The sequence below is a fragment of the Mesoplodon bidens genome, assembly GCF_964165515.1.
Source record: "Mesoplodon bidens genome assembly, chromosome: 3".
NCBI classification, from domain to species: domain Eukaryota; kingdom Metazoa; phylum Chordata; class Mammalia; order Artiodactyla; family Ziphiidae; genus Mesoplodon; species Mesoplodon bidens.
In genome coordinates, this window is record NC_138178.1 from 8205152 (window position 1) to 8224902 (window position 19751).

Sequence of the window (19751 nt, forward strand, 5' to 3'; positions counted from 1 at the left end):
GAATGCAGGGCAGGCTTTGAGTTAAAGAAAAAACAATAGAAAGGGTAGACACAACGACTGTGGATGATGAATCCCAGGAACCTTAGCATCCCCCATATTTTCTTCAGGTGTCTCCGAATTGGGGCTGCAGACTTGTCAGCCTGACCTTGGTAAAGACAAGTTGAGTACCGCACATCTTTTTTTTTTTTTTTTTTTACATCTTTATTGGAGTATAATTGCTTTACTATGGTGCGTTAGTTTCTGCTTTATAACAAAGTGAATCAGTTATACATATACATATGTTCCCATATCTCTTCCCTCTTGCGTCTCCCTCCCTCCCTCCCACCCTCCCTATCCCACCCCTCTAGGTGGTCACAAAGCACCGAGCTGATCTCCCTGTGCTATGCGGCTGCTTCGCCTCACTGAAACCGTTATCATTTCATGAATGCAGGGAGGCTGCCGAGTGGAGCCACCCTGGATGAGCAGTTCTTGCGACATTGCCCCAAGCAGGCTGGAGTCTGGGGGTTACTGTGTTAATCAGCAGGCGCTCCCTAATGAACACCTGCCCAGAGCCCCAAGGGGAGCAGATCCTGAATAAAGCAGGCTCCCCAGCCAGCTGGCAGAAGCACTTTGCATTTCTGGAGGAGTAATAATTATGTGCGCCTGTCAAAGCCTTCCCATTGGGCATCATTCAAATGCATGGATGAGAAAGGCTCAGCTTCCCAGACTGATTTCAACCCCAACTTTCCCCCATGCTGGGACCAGGGTGAATCTTAGCAAAATGTGGAAGAAACCATGTGGAAATAAGAGGATGAGAACAAGGGAATAAATTAGTATCATATAGAGAATAATACATAGGAATAGTATAAAGGGCGGGGACAAGCAACTGGGAAACAAGCAAGGTTAGTCCCTGATGCTGGGTTAAAGGGCAGAGTCTGTTGAAAGGAATACAGACACAACACATCTTTTCCTGGGTGTACAAGTAACTTTCCCAAAGTATATGTCACAGCCTCCTTCGTGGGTGCCTGGAGGTATGTGACCCTATTGAAATCCAGGGGCTCTTTTGCATCTGGGCATATGGCATCTGGACCCATCCTTCTCCATGGGGTACCACAGTCTCTGCCTAGCAGCTCTGTGCTTCCAACCAGCCTTGAGAGGGCGTGTGGGTTTCATCCTCCCCGTGGTCAGCTTTCCTGCTAGGCTGGTGTAACAATCAAACAATGACCCTTCAGTCTAGAACCATCTACCAATTAAAAAAACCTGTGTGTCGGGCACCGTGCTCGAGGGCTGGGCTACAGATGTTGATCAAACCTGATCCCTGCCCTCCGGGAACATATTGTCTGGCAGAATTCTGTTGCGCTTAGAAAAAGCAGCTTCAGACCCCTCCTGTCTGTGCTTTTGCGACTTGCTGGATCTGTACCCGGCATTTAAAACCAAAGCTTTAGAGTCAGTCCAGACTCAAGCCCCTCGTCTGCCCTGTACCCTTGGGGGGTTGTGACCTTGAGCACAGTAACTGTTCTAAGCCCCAGTGTTCTCATCGGTACAACGTTGCAGGGTTGCTTTGCTTTGAAGATGGCATAAGATCGTATAAGTGAAGCATGGAGCCCGGAACCTAGCAGGGGGAGGCCTGTAGGATATGATGGTGCTGGGGCCAGAGGGACAGCGGCAGCAGGAGGGAAAGCTGGGGAGGAGCCAGGAAACCCGGACCTTAACATGGTGTGTGTATTGACTGCTTTTTGCCTGCCAGGACCCACATGTGATTGATGCCCTTTGGTTTTCTTTCCTTCCTGTTTCAGATCGTTGCAGCCTTTTCTGAAACCGCCTACTTAAGTGGACTAGCAAAGGACTGGTCAGGCGCTTGGGTCCCATCCCCACATGTGCTGGTCACTAAGGTGACCTCCCTTGTCCGTGGACAGGCTTCTCGACCCCTTGAACCTTAGTTTCCTGCCCTGTCAGTTAAGTGGGTTGGGTAACCAGTCTCTCTGGCTCTTTATATAATCCAGCGTCCCTAGGTGACTTATACCTACCTGACAGTTGAGTTAAATCTGCGGGTTACTAGCTGTGTGCCTTTGGCAAGTTGCTGCTTTCTCTGTGCTCTGGCTCCTTCTGTATCCAATGGGGGTAATCCTGGCATCTGCCTGCTGGGTAAGGATTGACTCAGTTCTGCGCTGGCACAGAGGCTGCACCCAGTAAATGGAAACCGTTAGTATTGGCTGTGTCTGGAGCCAGCTTTGCTGAGATGTTCTGCTGCTGGACCCTCCTGAGCCGGAGGTAAAGCATTCGTCTTCTGTCCACTAAGGAGCTGGGATTCTTACTGGATGGGGACCTCCCAGATAGAGAGGTGCTCCCTCTGGCAGGACCCACTGAGCTTTACACGCCCCCCACCCCTGCCTATCCCAGGCGCCTGGGAGCCCAGAAGAGCAAATAAGCCTACGTAAAGGAAGCAGTGCCCCCTTTGCCCCCGGCCACGGAACCCAGGGACTGCTCAGACGGGGTAGGAAGGAAGCCAGCCTCCCCAGCTAATCAGCCGGAGCGTCAAGGGGGTGACGGTGAGGGGGAGCGCGGCCAGACCCGCGTCTGTGTGCGCGATGACCTCACGCTTTCTCTCGATCACCGGCGCCCCCTCCCCAGGACGAACGAATAGCCAATGAGCGCTCGGCTGCTTAATGCCGAGCCCCCCAGGGGGAGGGGGAGGGGAGGGGGAAGCGGGGTTGGCCGGGGTTGGGGGGAGGGAGGGAGGGCAGGAGCCAGGCTCCCAGCTGCTCTGGGAAACACAATAACAGGCAGAGCTTCAAAGAGGACGCAGGCTCAGGCATCGTTGATTCCGAGCTGCCCCTCTTCACCGCCCTCTCTCCCTCTCGGTTTTCAGAAAGGTTGGAGAGAAAGGGCACAGTGACCACGCTTTCTTCCCCACTCGCAGCACTGGACTCTCTGCCACCTCCACGGACGCGGCCACTCCTCGGGGGGGCCGGGAATCACCCTTTCCTGGGATGGGGCTGGCGGTGCCCTCGGAGCGGGAGGGTGTGGCCCGGCTGCGGAGCTGTCCCCGGCAGCCTGGCGGTCAGTGTGGGCACTGCAGCCAGAAGCGAATCGTCCAGATCAGCCTTGGGGCGGAGGGAGAGGTGAGAGGGTCAGTCTTTCGGCCGTCCAGAGCACAGATGGGATGTTTTAATTTTTTTAATGCAATTAATTCAGAAGTGGCCATTCCATTGATTTTGAATCTGTGAGCTGCCCCAAGGGAGTGGCGGATGACAGGGAAGGGCTTGAGGGGAGAAGTCACTGAGTTGAAGCCCACGCTGCCAGTGACTGACCCAGCGTCAGTTCTGATACAAAGGCTGCTCCACCTGGACTTGTGTATGTGGCTTCCTTGCCCAGAAAGTCAATGGCAATTATAAAGAGAAAGTGCAAATACTAGTAAAGGGCTTTCTGCTGAGATCGCATTTTATGTCTCGAACAACCAGCAAATTTGGGGTTTTTTTTTTTACATCTTTATTGGAGTATAATTGCTTTACTATGGTGCGTTAGTTTCTGCTTTATAACAAAGTGAATCAGTTATACATATACATATGTTCCCACATTTCTTCCCTCTTGCGTCTCCCTCCCTCCCACCCTCCCTATCCCACCCCTCTAGGTGGTCACAAAGCACCGAGCTGATCTCCCTGTGCTATGTGGCTGCTTCCCACTAGCCATCTGTTTTACGTTTGGTAGTGTATATATGTCCATGCCACTCTTCCTGCTATTAGGACCTGCCAGGCACTGCGGGGCTTCTGCCTGAGGGGTGTGTATTTGTCTCCTGAGGCTGCCGTAACAAATCACCACAAAACTTGGGGGCTTAAAATAACAGCAACGTATTCTCTCACAGTTCTGGAAGGCAGAAGTCAAAAATCAAGCTGTCAGCAGAACCAAGCTTCCTCTGGAAGCTTGAGGGGAAAATCCATTCTTTGCCTCTTCTGGCTTCTGGTGGCTGCCAGCCTTCCCTGAGATGCAGCTTCATCGCTCCAATCTCTGCCTCTGTCTTCACACGGTCCTCTGGTGTGTGTATGTCTCTGTCAAAACTCCCTCAAGTCTCTCTCTTAGAAGGATCCATGTGATTGCACTTGAGGTCCACCTGGATAGTGCAGGAGACCCTTTTCCTCTCAAGGATCGTAATCACATTTTTGTAATGAGAGGTCATGGTCACAGGCTCCAGCATGTAGGATGTGGACAGAATTTTGGGGGGCGACCATTCAGCCCATTACAGGACACAGCAAGTCATGTCACAAAAAATTCACCATGTTCATAGCAGCATTATTCACAAAAGCCAAGACAGGAAAGCAACCCAGGTGTCCATTGATGGACCAATAAATAAACAAAATGTGGTTTATCCACACAGTGGAATATTATTCAGCCCTAAAAAGGAAGGAAATTCTGACACCTGCTACAATGTGAATGAACCGTGAGGCTGTTATGCTAAATGAAATAAGCCAGTCACAAAGAGACAAACACTGTATAATTGCACTTAGATGAGGTACCTGGAATAGTCAAATTCATAGGGAAAAAAAGCAGAATGGTGGTTGCCAGGGGCTGGGGGGAAGGGGAATGGGGAGTTGTTTAATGGGTACAGAGTTTCTATTTTGCAAGAGGAAATATTCTAGAGATTGGTTGCACAACAGTGTGAATATACTTAACAATATGAACTGTATACTTAACAGTGCTTAAGATGGTCAATTTTATGTTATGTGTGTTTTACCATACTTGTAAAAATGTTTTAATTAAAATAAATTTATCACAACACAAGAGCATGCAGGCCAAGCATGAATCAAGTCCCTGTGGTAAATGCTCTAGGAATTCAGAGGAGAAAGAGACTGTTTGGAGGTAGGATGATCAGGGAGGGCTTCCTGGAAGAAGTGGGCCTTGAGCAAGATGAAATTCAAATGGCAGGGGAGAGGATGTTGTGGGCAAAGTTTTGGAAATAGAAACGAGATTGGTGTTTTCTTCACTCTGACACAAATAGATTGGAGAGAAATGAGTACTTTTGGAGGGAATCAGGCAAAAGTGAGGTTGGATAGGAACTAGATTCAAAGAGTGGACTTAAATACCAGACTGACAGGGCTTCCCTGGTGGCGCAGTGGTTGAGAGTCCGCCTGCCAATGCAAGGGACACGGGTTTGTGCCCCGGTCCGGGAAGATCCCACATACAGCGGAGCGGCTGGGCCCGTGAGCCATGGCCGCTGAGCCTGTGCGTCTAGAGCCTGTGCTCCGCAATGGGAGAGGCCACAACAGTGAGAGGCCCACGTACCGCAAAACAAACAAACAAACAAACAAAAACAGACTGACATATATAACTTGATACCATTTAGGAGATTATTATAATAATTCATAGGTGAGATAATGAGGGTCTGAAATAATCATGAACACATAGAACATTCGCTTTGTGCCAGACACTTGCTCTAAGCACCTTATGCAGATCAATATTAATTCATTAAATCCTCATAGCAGCCCTGTGATGTGGCGTGGTCATCATCCCCATTTTGCAGCCGAGGAAACTGAGGTACAGAGAGGTCAAGGGACTTGCCAGAGATTATATAAGAAAGATGGTTATGTTAACTGACAGATTTTAAGAGATCCAGGGGGGATCCAGAATGGTTGCAAAGTGTTTTAGAATGAGTGACTAGACCCTTGAGAAGGTTGGGAAGGTTTTAGAGAAGGAAGAAACTAAATTTAATAAGTTTAATGAATAAAGAATCAAATTTAAGGCAGGAGTTTGATTCATCAATCTAGTTCATCACTTTATAGAGGAGAACACTGAGGCTCTGAGGCTCTGAGAAGTTATACAGTTTGTCCAAGAGCCTCTCTCTGGGATGGATCCATGTTAAGTGGAAAGTAGACTATGTGAGTGATAATAAAACTATTCTGTGGTAAACTGGAGAGGATCTTGGGTACCACCTGGTCAGCGGATGGCTCTCCCCAGACTGCCTGGACAGCTCTCGAGTTCACTAGAAAGATCATCGGGGAACGGGTGTGCCCAGAGCGCTGTACAGCCATACATTCGTGTGAAGTGTTCTTTTGATCATTACAATCCAATCATGTCCCGCCTCGGAAGGCAGCATAGATGGGGCCCGTTCCAGAGCCCTGTACATGCTGGTATGTGTGTGGCTTCCCACTGGAACAGTTCAGAGCCCTTGGGAACTTAGATCTGTGTGGTAGAGTCAGACGTTTATAAAGAGATTCTATTTGTCAGATATAAGGAGGAATAAAAGCTTAGAAGGACACATTGGAAAAAGAATCTGAGATAGAAAAAGAAAAGCTATTGAGTGAACAAAGTTCATTACAGGCTGAGAGAAAGTCAGTCTTAAATGTCATGACCTCGGAGGGCCAGGTTGGCACCAGTGACCCAGCACAGGCTGTTTCTAACCCAAGACGCACAGGGCTTGCCTTGCTCACATCGGCACTGAGGCCCCGGCCCGGTTTGTCCTGTGGAACTTGACTGGGCTACAGGCTGCCTGTCTGGCCTCACTCCCAGGCCGATCCTGCAAAGCTCCACAAATGTTTACAACAAAGTAATTGGCAAATTGTAATCAGCAGATTCTGTAAACATCCCTTCAAAGTACACAACAGCATAAAGCTTTCTACCCAGCAACGTTCACCAAATGAGTTTAAGAAATGTAGTTCATTAATCACCATCGCGTCAAGGTGGGATGTTGTCTTAGTTTGCAAGATCAGGAAATCACAGGCTGATACCTTAAATGGTTTTAAACCTACCATACAGGGAATTAAAGTTTTGGTGCCTGAACCAATCAGGATAGATTAGGTTATGCTGTGATGACAAACAGCCACCAATGTCAAGGTTACTTAGCAACGAGGTTTATTTCTCATGCTACATGTCCATCAGGTGGATGGGAGAGCTCTCTCTCATTGATGGAGCAGCTACTTGCTAGGGCATTGCCAGTCACCATGACAGCGGAAGAAAGAGTGTACCTTTTAATGGGACTTAAGATTCAGGAGTTCTAACCTCAACATCTTCTGGCATCTGTTACCTCCCCCTTCAATGCCTTTATTTCCCCGTGTATATATTGTGGGTAATTAATGTAGGCTTTTCTTTATTGAGGGTAGTGCATAGGATCTCTAATTACTGTTGTATGAAGTAATGGGACTAACCTTTTTTTTATTTTTTGACCAAAGATATGCATCCAAACAGATCCTATCCTTGAAAAGAGTTAGGTTGAGATGATAAAGTTTATTTGAGGGTTGCTGCTATCGCTCAGATCCTTTTAGCTGCGTTCAGTGTACGCGTCCCCAAGAAAGTTTGGTTTTTTACTGTAGAAATTCCAATGTAAAAAGGATTGTGGTGACAGGCTAAATCATAGGGATGTGTCACCATGGAGAAGCCAAAAGTCAGTGTCAACAAGGCTCCTAAGGTGACAGCCATTATTCTGGTGAATTTTTCAGCATGTTAAGTCAGTCCCCTAGCTCTGCAGTGCAGAAACCTGATTGTTCATCCTCGGGGGAAGAGTCACATTAACCAAGTTCAAAGTACCTGATGTATAAATCAGTATTGATGTATAAAATGTCAGTGTTCTGGTTTCAAGTGAGCACCCAGATAGGGCCCTCAGGGCTCATGATCCTTGACCTCTCACCCAGGAATTAGAGTCAGTAGAGGTGGGGTGGCAGAAGGGTAGTACGTGTGACCTGTGAGGCCAGTCTGACTTCATCTGGAAGCCTGGCTTTGCTGTGAGACAGCCTGCCTGATGTCTCCAAGTCTCAGCATTACCACTGGCAGAGGAATGACAGTCTCTTATTTTAGAAGATAATGCAGTCATACAGGAGGCTCCTCAGCAGCATACGTTGGACGTGGCAATAATACCTCAATAAGTTCTTTGGAAGGTATGAGATTGGAGGTAGGGGAGTTAAATAGGTAACGTGAGTGTTTCAGATGACTGGCTACAGTCATGCCTCCTCATGCCTCCATGTCTGCCAGAGAAGACGCCTTACCACTGGGACTCAAATATTTAAGGCCTATTGGCTAAGACTGCATTTGTTTCCCCAGCTCGTTTCCTTTTCCCAGACTCCCTTCCATCTGCCACCCCACACCCACAGGTCATTCACCCAGCCCCTTCTATGGAACAATTACGATATTTAGTCATGTGGTAGATATACTATTATTCCAACCCTAACAGTAATTCTTTTCTCTTTCTGGGTAAATTTATGTATCACTGGTCAATTCCATTGGGATGTTGTCTTTCAAGTTTAACTCTCAAAGAGAAGGAAATCTTATTCTGTCATTTCCAAGTTTAGGCTGGAAACCTCACCATCACCCCTAAGAACCCACAAATAATGACTATAGTCATACCTCATTTTATAAAACCAGCTTGATCCAATGTGCTCCTGACCTCCGCCACCTCTGTCACCATTCATCAGACTTGACTTCACATGACTTGTGAAAAAAATCAAGTCCGTTCTGAGTACAAGAAGACTTATCACCAGTGAGGATGCTTTTATACATGTGATACAAGCTTCAAAGGCAAACCCCAAAGATTATCAAAATGTTTAAAGAAATAGCAGATTATAGAAATGCTGTGACTGCTGTGAAAGGAACGCAGACATTTGGATGGATAAGTTACAGTACATCACAGTGTAAAAATCAGCCATGTTACCTTACATTTGGTCACAACCTCTACATCAAATGCTTTGTATCTGGGCAGCTGGTACCTTATGGGGATGGAGGTGATGCCGGCAACACGACCATAGCAAACAGTCTGAGGCTTCAAGAGCCCCCTCACCTTGGACTGATACTTTGTCATTTATCAGTGATGCTCTGAGATGTGCCACATTTATTCCCCTGCCTTCCCCTGTGGTATTTATGAAGGAGGGTCTTACATACAGTCTTGAATTCCCTAACGGTTACTTTTTCACATTTTAGTGTGAACGGGAGTATAGAATATTAGATGACGTTGATTTATCAAGATGGATTTTCCTGTTGATTTAATCATGTCTTCTAGGGGGAGGAAGCTCTGCCCTCGCTTCAAACCCACTCCCATCATTTCTGGCAGTTTTCATTGGTAAATTGATGGTGATTGAGGCCCAGAGGCTGCCATCCTGGGAGCTCAGGATGAGGCAGCAAAGAGGGAACCATCTGCTTTGGCTTTTTAAAATGAACACTAGCTCTTACTCTATGCCCTGATGAAAGTTGAAGATCCTATTGACAAGTACTATGTGCTGTGCGTTTTTGTATCTCCTGTAGGATTGGCTAGTGCCCTACACATATTAGACAGTAAATGTTTGTTGAATTAAAAGGAAGCACACCCTTCTTAGTCTGCCTGGGCTGCCATTGCAAAATACCACAGACTGGGGGGCTTAAACAAAAGACGCTGATTTGGGGGACTTCCCTGGCTGTCCAGTGTTTAGGATTCCACGCCTCCACTGCAGGGGTCATGGGTTCAGTCTCTGGTCAGGGAACTAAGGTCCCACGTGCCACGCAGTGCAACCGAAAACAAAAAGAAGACACTGATTTTCTCACAGTTCTGGAGGCTGAAAGTTCGAGGTCTGGGTGCCAGCCTGGTTGGGCTCTGTGAGGACCCTCTTCCTGACTTGTAGATGGCAGCCTTCTCACTGTGTCCTCACCTGGTGGAGAGAAAGAGCAAGCAAGCTGTCTGGGATCTCTTCTTATAAGGACACTAATCTCTGGAGCTAGGACTCAAATCACAGCCCCGACACTTACACAGAGATGCTCAATCTTTGGGCACCTGTTTCCCCCCCATACAATGAAGTTAATAATAGAACCATCTCACAGGGTTGTGATGAGGGTTAAAGAAGCTGGTGTTTGTAAAGTGCTTGGAACAGGGCCTGGCATGTAGCAAATACTATATAAGTGCATGTGAAATATATATATAGTCATATTCTACAACATATTAATTATAATATTAATATAGTATTATATAACATGTGTTATACAATATATATTTGATATACGCCATAACGTATTTACTACATACGTATGTGTACATATATATTTTTAAGAAGACATCTTCCTGTCAATTCACTGTAAAATGTTCTCCTGCGTGGGGAAGGAAGCCACGGGGTTTGACAGCTGTGTTGGTGAGCAAGTACCATTTGTTGATAGAACCAACTACCAGGACACAAGGCCGAAGGTCTCAGTCCATTGGTGGCCCTGTCCTCATGGTCTACTCCTCTGGGTTTTATAAAAATCATCTGTATGGATGTTCTTGAGCTTTGGGACATTCCTTCCAAAGAATTATGTAAACCTGAGATTGCATGTTTTAGGAAAAGTAATCTCTCATCACTTACCCTTTTTCCATTTTGTTCTCCCTCCAGCCCAAGCTTTTGGCCAAGGAGCTGCTTGACCTCGTGGCATCTCACTTCAATCTGAAGGAGAAGGAATACTTCGGAATCGCCTTCACAGATGAGACGTAAGTGCCCCATGTGCTTGGAGAACCTGAAGGGAAAATACAGAACCTGAAGTCGCACTGTCTCAGCTGTCCACGGTGAAGGCAGCTGCAGGCCACTTGGGTCTTGTGGTTCAGGGTGAGTCCAAGTTCATCATCTGAATTTCAAAGGCCTTGTGATCATGCCTGGAACGGCCAAAGGATATAATTAGGGTGATGCTCATATTATGAAATTATGAGGTAAAGCAGCTCTTATAATCAAGCCGGTACGTGTTCAGAACCGAAATGTTTATTTTTTAAAAAGTGGATTTGTCTGGGTTTGTTTTCTATTAGAGTTAAATGAAAACTTCTGGAAACGAAATATTTCTCTCCAGTGTTGGAATAACAATAACAGGAAGTCAATGCAATGATAAATTCAAAATGTAAAGTATCTGTGCCGTTTCACTGTCAACGCTGAAATAGAATATAAAATTCGAAAATTCAGGTTGTTCATCTGTTGAAAAGTACATTTGCATTCAGTGATCTTTCTGTTTGGCTCTATACAGCGGTGTTTTGCAACACAAGGAAGGAATATCTTTACTAAAATTTCAATTTCCTTCTTAATAAACTGTATGCAAAAGACTGCAGTGAACACCTGCACAGATTCCTGGATAAAAATAAGCTGTTCTGGGCTTCCCTGGTGGCACAGTGGTTGGGAGTCTGCCTGCCGATGCAGGGGACGTGGGTTCGTGCCCCCGGTCCGGGAAGATCCCACATGCTGTGGAGCGGCTGGGCCCGTGAGCCATGGCCGCTGAGCCTGCGCGTCCGGAGCCTGTGCTCCGCAACGGGAGAGGCCATGGCAGTGAGAGGCCCGCGTACCGCAAAAAAAAAAAAAAAAAAGCTGTTCTAAGCAAATGTTTCACAATTTTCTTTCCTCTGTGTGTACACACACACACGCATGCACACACACTCCTCCAAATCCTTTGAATTACAGAGGTGACTTCCTACGGTACTAATAGATCAGGCTTTGGTTAGCAGCTGCACAAGACAGCTCAGGGAGGCTATGCCCCATCCGTCAGATGGAACCATCAAGGCAAGATGGGCTCAGAGCAAGGACAGGGGCATCCACGTTGGTCAGCAGGAGAGATGATCAGGTGTATCTGCGTGAGGACCCTCCGGGAGCTGCACGTGGACAGGGTGGCCGTAGCATTTATGATCTAAATTGGGACCCTGTGAGTGAAAGGGGGTGTAAATCGGTACTGTCATGGGCAAACTGGACAGGTGGTCACCCTCTAAATTAGCAACCTTTCAGGTGATGGTGTGATCGTGGAGCAGCGTTGGGAGCAGTCACACCTGCCTCAAGAAAGCCAGGAGGGCGACTTCCCTGGCAGTCCAGCAGTTAAGACTCAGCACTTTCACTGCAGGGGGCGCTGGTTCGATCCCTGGGCAGGGAGCTAAGATCCCGCATGCTATGTGGTGCAGCCAAAAACAAATTAAATTAAAAAAAAAAGAAAAGAAAGCTGGAAGGAACAGGTTACACCCTGGCCCTGGAGCCTCAGGGAACGGAGCCAGAAGGAAGGCAGGAGTGGTTGCTTCTGGTCTAGAAGGTTCTCTGTGCCTGCGAGTGGGATCAAGTAACTGGGTCTGTGAACTGGAGGGCTGGGATGGGAAGAAGCCGGCAGAGTAATTTTAAAACATGATTTAAGACAAACATGCATCGAGAGTAACTACTTCCGCAAATGCAGATGTTTTCTACCCTTTCTCCTGAGAATCACTGTAAACTCCCTGGATTGCCACTCAGACGTTTTTTCACTAATTAGAAAGAAACCACCGTTTCAATTCATCCCATTGTTCACATTTCCCAAGTACGTTTCCTCTTCTAAAAGAGCCACTGAACTCGAGAGGAGTCCCAACTGGACTTCGCTTTTGAGTAAACAAGAGTCAGAGAAGGAGCTTGTTGTCCTGGGCCAAGGAGCAAGAACTACGCTAGCTGAAGGTTTTAGACCACAGCCCTGATGGCACCAGCCAGAAGGAAGTGAACGTCAGGGGAAAGTGGCTCTTCCCCCAGGAGAGACGCAAGCAGGAAAACCACACAGCACCATCCGCCTCTCCCACTGAATGGAGCCTGTCTGCTCCGGGTCTTTCTTGGTGCTTCTGGTTCCCTGGGCCGGCAGGGAAGGCTCGTGTGTGTTGGGGGTGGAGGGCAGAGAGAGAGAGTCCAGGCTGGAGGGAAGGGTCCCTTCCCCCTGGCCTGGTGGAACTGGCAGCTGGAGGGCCCTGTTGGGGGGCGGTGATGAGGAGGATATGAACCATCTTCTGGCACCGTCCAGGGGAAGAGTGGCCACCACCAACCTCCTCACCCCGAGCCTGGGCGGGAGCGTTCCTCTGGGGACTGTAGGAGTGGCAGGGGGCCAGCCAAGATCAGTGGACAGGGCTTTGCAGCTGGCAGACGGTTCCTGGAAAAGAGGTGGCAGATGGGCCTGACTCACCGGGAAATGGTGAGTGTCAGGGACCCCGCGGAAATCAGGAACCGGGCCTCCAAGGGACTAGGATGAGGAGCCAGAACAAAGAGGAGAGGGGAATGGCGGTGACTCAGGACGCAGTCAGTCATGGGCTGGCAACACCTGGGGCCAGAGGCGTTGGCTGGTGGCCTCTTTGGTCATCTGACCTTTTCTCCTTTTCCTGCTGGGAAAGGAATGAACGAAAGCTGTCACCACAGAACGGTGCCTGGCGGGGGAGGCTTTGTCTAGGGTGGTGATCACAGGGCAGTAACCACTAGGCTTGCCCTGTGGCCCCGCCCCCCAGCCCTCACACCAGGCACCACTACACACTAACACAAGATCATTTAATAACTGTGTTTTCAAATTGTGCATGTGTATTGTGTTGTGTGTGCGCGCGCGCGTGCGTGTGATTTCTGCAGGTGCTATGCTGCCTATTTTATAATAAAATGCATGGAACTTTCATCCTTTATTGCGACCCATGGTGTAGTCCATGCATTTGCCTTTTTTCCCAATGCAAATCAAAACAAGACTAACTTAGAAAGTGCTATAAACTATAAAATACTGCACCAGTGTTAGGTATTCCCAGCAGTGTTATCATTCCTAATAGTGGAATATATGGCACGTAGGCCATATGTGTCACAGGTCAGTGAGTCTTTCAATATGAACTGCTGTTGATGACATTTTGTAGAATCTGGACGGGCCTGGAGAAAAGAAATACAGAGCAGAATATAGACAAAATTGGAAGATTCTCTAAGTAGGGGTGTCCTCACCCCTAAGTTGTATTCATTAATAGTATGTCCAAGGCCACAGTGCAAGACTCAGTGCCCAGAGATGTTTCCTGTTGTTAGTTAATCAACAGTTGTGTGGGATTAATACTAGCTCCGCCTTCTCTTCCTTAATTCAATTTTTAAAACTTTTTATTTTGAAATAATTAGATTTACAGAACAAAGATAGTACAGAGAGTTCTCCTATACCCCTCACCCAGCTTCCCCTAATGTTAATATCCTACACACCATGTGATAAGGATCAAAACTAAGAAATTAGCATGGGTACTATATTAATACCTGAACTACAGACTTTATTCAACTTTCATCAGTTTCCCATGAATGTCTTTCTATTCTTGGATTCAAGTGCGTTTAGCCCCTTTTATTTTTAATAATTCTGCACAAATAAAAAGAGATACACAGGCATACCTCATTTTATTATGCTTTCCTTTATTGTACTTCACAGATACTGTGGTTTTTTTTGTTTTTTTTTTTACATCTTTATTGGAGTATAATTGCTTTACAAGGGTGTGTTAGTTTCTGCTGTATAACAAAGTAAATCAGTTATACATATACATATGTTCCAGTATCTCTTCCCTCTTTTTACAAATTGAAGGTCTTTGGAAACCCTGCATCGAGCAAGTCTGTTGGTGCCATTTTTCTAACATCATTTGCTCATTTTGTGTCTCTGTGTCACGTTTTGGTAATTCTCACAATACTTCAAACTTTTTCATTACTACTGTATTTGTTATGGTTTTCTGTGATCAGTGATCTTTGATATCACTTTTGCAAAAAGATTACAACTTGTGGAAGGCTCAGATGCTAGTTAGCACTTTCTAGCCATAAAGTATAGTTAATTAAGGTATATACCTTGTTTTTTTAGACATTATGCTATTGCACACTTAATAGACTACAGTATAGTGTAAACATAACTTTTATGTGCACTAGGAGACCAAAAAATTAGTGAGTCACTTTATTGCGACATTCACTTTATTTCGGTGGCCTGGAAGCAAACCCCCAATATCTCTGAGGTGTGTCTGTAGATGATTATCTGTGAATATCTGAATTGTGGTGATACATGCAAACAATGACATTTTGGTGGTCTTTAAAACATTCTGGGGCTTCCCTGGTGGCGCAGTGGTTGAGAGTCCGCCTGCCGATGCAGGGGACATGGGTTCGTGCCCTGGTCCGGGAGGATCCCACATGCCGCAGAGCAGCTGGGCCCGTGAGCCATGGCTGCTGGCCCTGCGCGTCCGGAGCCTGTGCTCCGCAATGGGAGAGGCCACAACAGTGAGAGGCCCACGTACCGCAAAAAAAAAAAAAAAAAAAAAAAAAAAAAAAAAAAAACATTCTGAGGCCAAGTAAGAGCCTAGTATAAATTTGATCTTAAAATAATTATTAATGTTTTGCTACAGACATGATCCTCAACCTTGACTCCACATTGAAGTCACCTAGGACACCTTATAACATGCCGGTGTCTGGGCCCTACCCTCAGAAATTCTGATTTAATTGGTCTGAGTGTGGCCTGAGTATCAAGATTTTTGAAAGCTCCCCAAGTGATTCTCGAATGCAGCCAAGTTTGAAAGCCCCTGTTCTAGAGAAAGGGTAATGTTGGTGTGAATAACCTCTGCTCCCTGCCTCCAGATGCAGGAAGAGAAGCTGAGTTCACTCGAACTTTGAATGTTTGGGACCCATCAGGACACACACCAGGAACCTGCAAAGTTATAAACTCTCCCCCACTCCAGACTCTGGAAACCTGTTTGCAGACCAACACAGAAGTTCAGATTTAGTGTTTCCTTGAGTGCAAATAGAGTAATCAAGATTTTCATTTATCAAGCATTGGTGTCCATCATTTAAGGAAAGTTATTTTTACATGTTATTTTCGAAATACTTCCACTGCTGTTTCAACAACCAAGTTGATTTTTTTTTTCAGAACTCATGGTTCTGATTGTACAATTTAAATCCATACAGCCCTATTCTTGGTTATATGATCTAGTCTCAGTCATAATTTTTATTTCCTCTGTTTTGGTGTCTTTACAGAAAACTATATTGAGGTGTAACTGACATACTAAGCTACACATATTTAAAGTGTGCAATTCAAGGAGTTGAGACCTAGACAAACACCTGTAACACCCGAGTTTTTAATTTTTTTAAATTTTATATTGGACTATAGTTGATTTACAATGTTGTGTTAGTTTCAGGTGTACAGCAAGGTGATTCAGTTACACGTATAGATATATCTATTCTTTTTCAAATTCTTTTCCTGTTTAGGTTCTCACAGAATATTGACATATGCAAACACCTGTAACACCCAAGTTTTTAATTTTTAAAATTAAAAAAATTTTTGACCGAGAATCCCATCATCAAAAGCAATAACTAAACAACTTTTAGACTATTCAGCAGAAGTTGTCAAACACACCCCAAGCTGAGGTCATGATTATGTAAAATATTTAAATTTGAATCTCTTCTTGTAAATGTTAAGGATTGTTTGTCAAATGCTGTAAATGAGTATCCATGTAAAAATACTTTAAGAAGTACTTAGGAAGTTGAGGGAAAAGGTTAAGAAACTCAGTTAGCCATTATTGCACATTTTCAAAACCACATACAGTTAGAATGTATTTTCACATACCAGTTAAGAAAATGAGGGGCTTCCCTGGTGGCGCAGTGGTTGAGAGTCCGCCTGCCGATGCAGGGGACACGGGTTCGTGCCCCGGTCCGGGAAGATCCCACATGCGGTGGAGCGGCTGGGCCCGTGAGCCATGGCCGCTGAGCCTGCGCGTCCGGAGCCTGTGCTCCACAACCGGAGAGGCCACAACAGTGAGAGGCCCGCGTACCGCAGAAAAAAAGAAAATGAGCAGTTCTTAACCTCTTATTTAATCACAGACCCCTGTGAAATTTCAGTTACATTCCCTCACCTCCACAAATGTTTACACACAAAATAATTAGTGCTTAAGTTTTAGAGGGTTCACAGATACTCTGAAGACAGAATCTAAGTTTAAGAACCAATTAAGGCTTTTTTTTTTAACAACATGCTATGTCTTAATTAATTGGATAGGTACTGTTTAGGGAGTGTGATTTATCTGGATAATTAAGGTCCAAAATGCCCCCAACACACTGGAAATACATCCATAGACCCAATGCCAGGACAATGGGGAGAATCTTCTGTCCTACAGTGTCCTTGGGTCCTGCATCCCAGGACTGGCATTGACTGAGACATCTGAAAAGGGTCTAGTTGATGAGCATTTCCCAGTCACAAGCTGATGTACAATTTAAAAAGTAAAGTAGAAAGCAATTTTCCAATTGCAGAAGAAACCTCCACAAGATGCAGCCCTGGGAATGTCATTTATTTAGAAATAGGTTTGTGATTTCCATTCATTAAATGCTCTGTACCATGAGACTAAGGAGAAAATCAGTGGCTACAACCTCGGTGCCTGGGTTGTAATAGCTGCTTCTGGGAACGCAGCATTCAGCGTTCGTTACCCCCTTGGAGGTGGCCTGCATAGACCTTCAGATGCTGCAGAAAACAACAGAAACTTCCGTGCAGTAACTGGAAAGGGGCTTTAGCGGAACTCTTCCTGTGTGCAGCTAAGAGAAATAAAAAAGAATGAGGCAACCAGAAGGGACCTTAGAGGTCCTGGCTTTCTCCTGACTTTTTCCTTTCCAAAGCGAGTGGTACGGGGGCACTCGGATCCTGGACGAGGTGAATTCTCATCGAATATGAAGATTGTTTAGTTAAGGCGGGAGCAGTGTCTATACGTGGAGGGCAGTCATGGCACCAACAGCAATATTGATCTGTAGGGCTTATCTGAGGCCAGTGTATTCACTTCTTAGCAAATGTTTATTTAGCATCCACTGTTAAGCCTGGAGATACAGAAGTAACTGGCCTTTGACCCCTTGGAGAGCTTGTATTTTTAGTTTAGGAGGTAAATATTAAGATAGAGTGTAGAAGGTACTAGAAAAGAAAATTGGGGCTAGCCTTCAGAGGACATCGTGGAGCAAACAATTCCTCCATATAATAAAAAATTAAAGGCATAAATTCAGATGGACAAAAGAGCCCATGATTTAGTCATCCGGGCTCCCCAGTACATTCCTTACCTTTATCTGTGTGCGTGCATCACTCTTGCAGGCTTTCTCTCTCTCACTCATACGCTCAACGTATCCATACTTGAAAGCCATTATCTGAGGGATTCAAATAATGATAGCTAAATCAGTATCCCTGAGCTGTCCTTTCTGAGCACACGTACTTCTTTTTTTTTTTTTTTTTTTTGCGGTACGCGGGCCTCTCACTGCTGTGGCCTCTCCCGTTGCGGGGCACAGGCTCCAGACGCGCAGGCTCAGCGGCCATGGCTCACGGGCCCAGTCGCTCCGCGGCATGTGGGATCTTCCCGGACCGGGGCATGAACCTGTGTCCCCTGCATCGGCAGGCGGACTGTCAACCACTGCGCCACCAGGGAATCCCTGAGCACACGTACTTCTGATTCAAAGACACTGCAGAGCAAAATCTTCTTCCTTTTGAAGAACTCCCCACCCCCTCTCTCCATCCAGTGACATCCAGTGACATCTGTAAGAATTTCATCCTCTTGTTTAAACTTTCTTTGGAAGCTCACTCCATACGAATCAGCTGTCTACAGTAAAAACCTCTAAAGGCACAGAGTCTCATTCTCCCCTGGGGTCCAAAAAGTGATGGGTTCAGATAGACTTATCACACACCTCCACCCTCCGGTGACTTTCTGCGAAGAAAGCTCTCCTTAAGGCCGTCTCTACTGAAGGTGCCAATGCTTGGACCAAAAATCTATTTGTATTATATGTAGAAGCTAAAAGCAATCTGTTAAATAAATGCATCCAATTTCTGTTGCCTGGAAGCAACTGCATATTTATTACTGACCTAACAGTTTGACCTATTGCCACCATAAACCAAATGGGGGGTGTTACCTCGCTCAGCTTTAAAGATAGTTATCAGTCAAGCAATCACAAAAATACCCTGAGGGTCTGCTGGGACTTTTTTTTTTTTTTTTTTTTGCTTTGTTATCGGCAAACGCACTGATGTGCATTCTCAAATGAAAAATCAATGAGATAATGAAATCCAAGCTATCAGGGATCTCTTAGTTAAACTGTATAGAGAAAATGCTTCTTTTACTCTTTGCTTCCCATCCCACCCTAGCTTAAAGGAAAAAAAAAAAAAGAAAGAAGAGGTTTGAGGAAGAGACCTGATGTCCGGAACGTGAGGTGTTACGTATGAAAGAAAATAATCCCGGACAGCGAGGAATCCTTGATACTGTTGGGGGTAGGAAATGTGACTTTGAACCTAACGCAATCAGCAGAAAATCTTTTAACAAGTGGAAAGTGGTGGCCTCAGAACTGGGGTTTTTAATGCATCTCTTAGCTTTTGCCTACATATTGGGCAGTTATCCTAAGGGACCTGGGGTGGGTCACTGGTCCTTCAGTCTTTCCCTGTGTAGCACCTGCAGTGGAGAGATTTTTTTACAGGCATGTAAAAGTGGAGGGATTGACTTCCTTCTGCCTGAGGGTCCCGGGTCTCCAGGCGCAGGAAGCCCACCTCCCCGCAGATGTTGGAACCCTGCCTGTGTGTGTGTGTGTGTGTGTGTGTGTGTGTGTGTGTGTGTCATGCCATGCCATCCCACACAGAACTGGGGTTGAGGAATCCAAGTAGGGGACATGGGGGAAGGAAATTCATTTTTCTTCCAAGGCCAACTATTCGGTTTAGGGGGAGTTCTGGCCTCCTTGTTCTTTCTGGTTTTTTGACCATTTTCTTACTTTGTAGTCATTTCATGGCTTGATCAGTGCTAAACTAATATATGGCTGGGAACCAAGGACTTCGTCCCTAGAGTGCTGTTCTTTTAAGAAGTTTAGTGTAGGGAATAAAATTACCTAGGGAGGGGGGATCCACCTACCTATTTGTCCTCTGATAACATGGATGAGGAAGATGGACAGTGAGCAAACCCAGTAGAGTGGTGTCCAAGTGATGTGCATGTGTGGGTCGCTTCAAGAAAAAGGTCCCCATTTTCAGGTTCTCCACCAAGTGAATTATGGCCCCCAGAAGCCAAGTCACACCCCCAGTGGTCTCAGTGGTCAGAAATGCTGTGCCCTTGGGGTGGGGTGAGGATTTCTCAAGCCTGGCCCCTTGAC

The 19751-nt window shown here is 46.0% G+C and overlaps 1 protein-coding gene across 8 annotated transcripts in view; it reads left to right on the plus strand.

Moving 5' to 3' along the window:
• The window catches only part of FRMD4A (FERM domain containing 4A), a 351864-nt gene that overhangs the window by 180129 nt on the left and 151984 nt on the right, over positions 1-19751 (plus strand). For all 8 annotated transcript variants that reach the window (XM_081229331.1, XM_081229330.1, XM_081229335.1 and 5 more), the window contains exon 3: positions 10290-10384. In XM_081229331.1, the coding sequence (XP_081085457.1) occupies positions 10290-10384 (95 nt within the window). The remainder of the gene's footprint in view (positions 1-10289; positions 10385-19751) is intronic.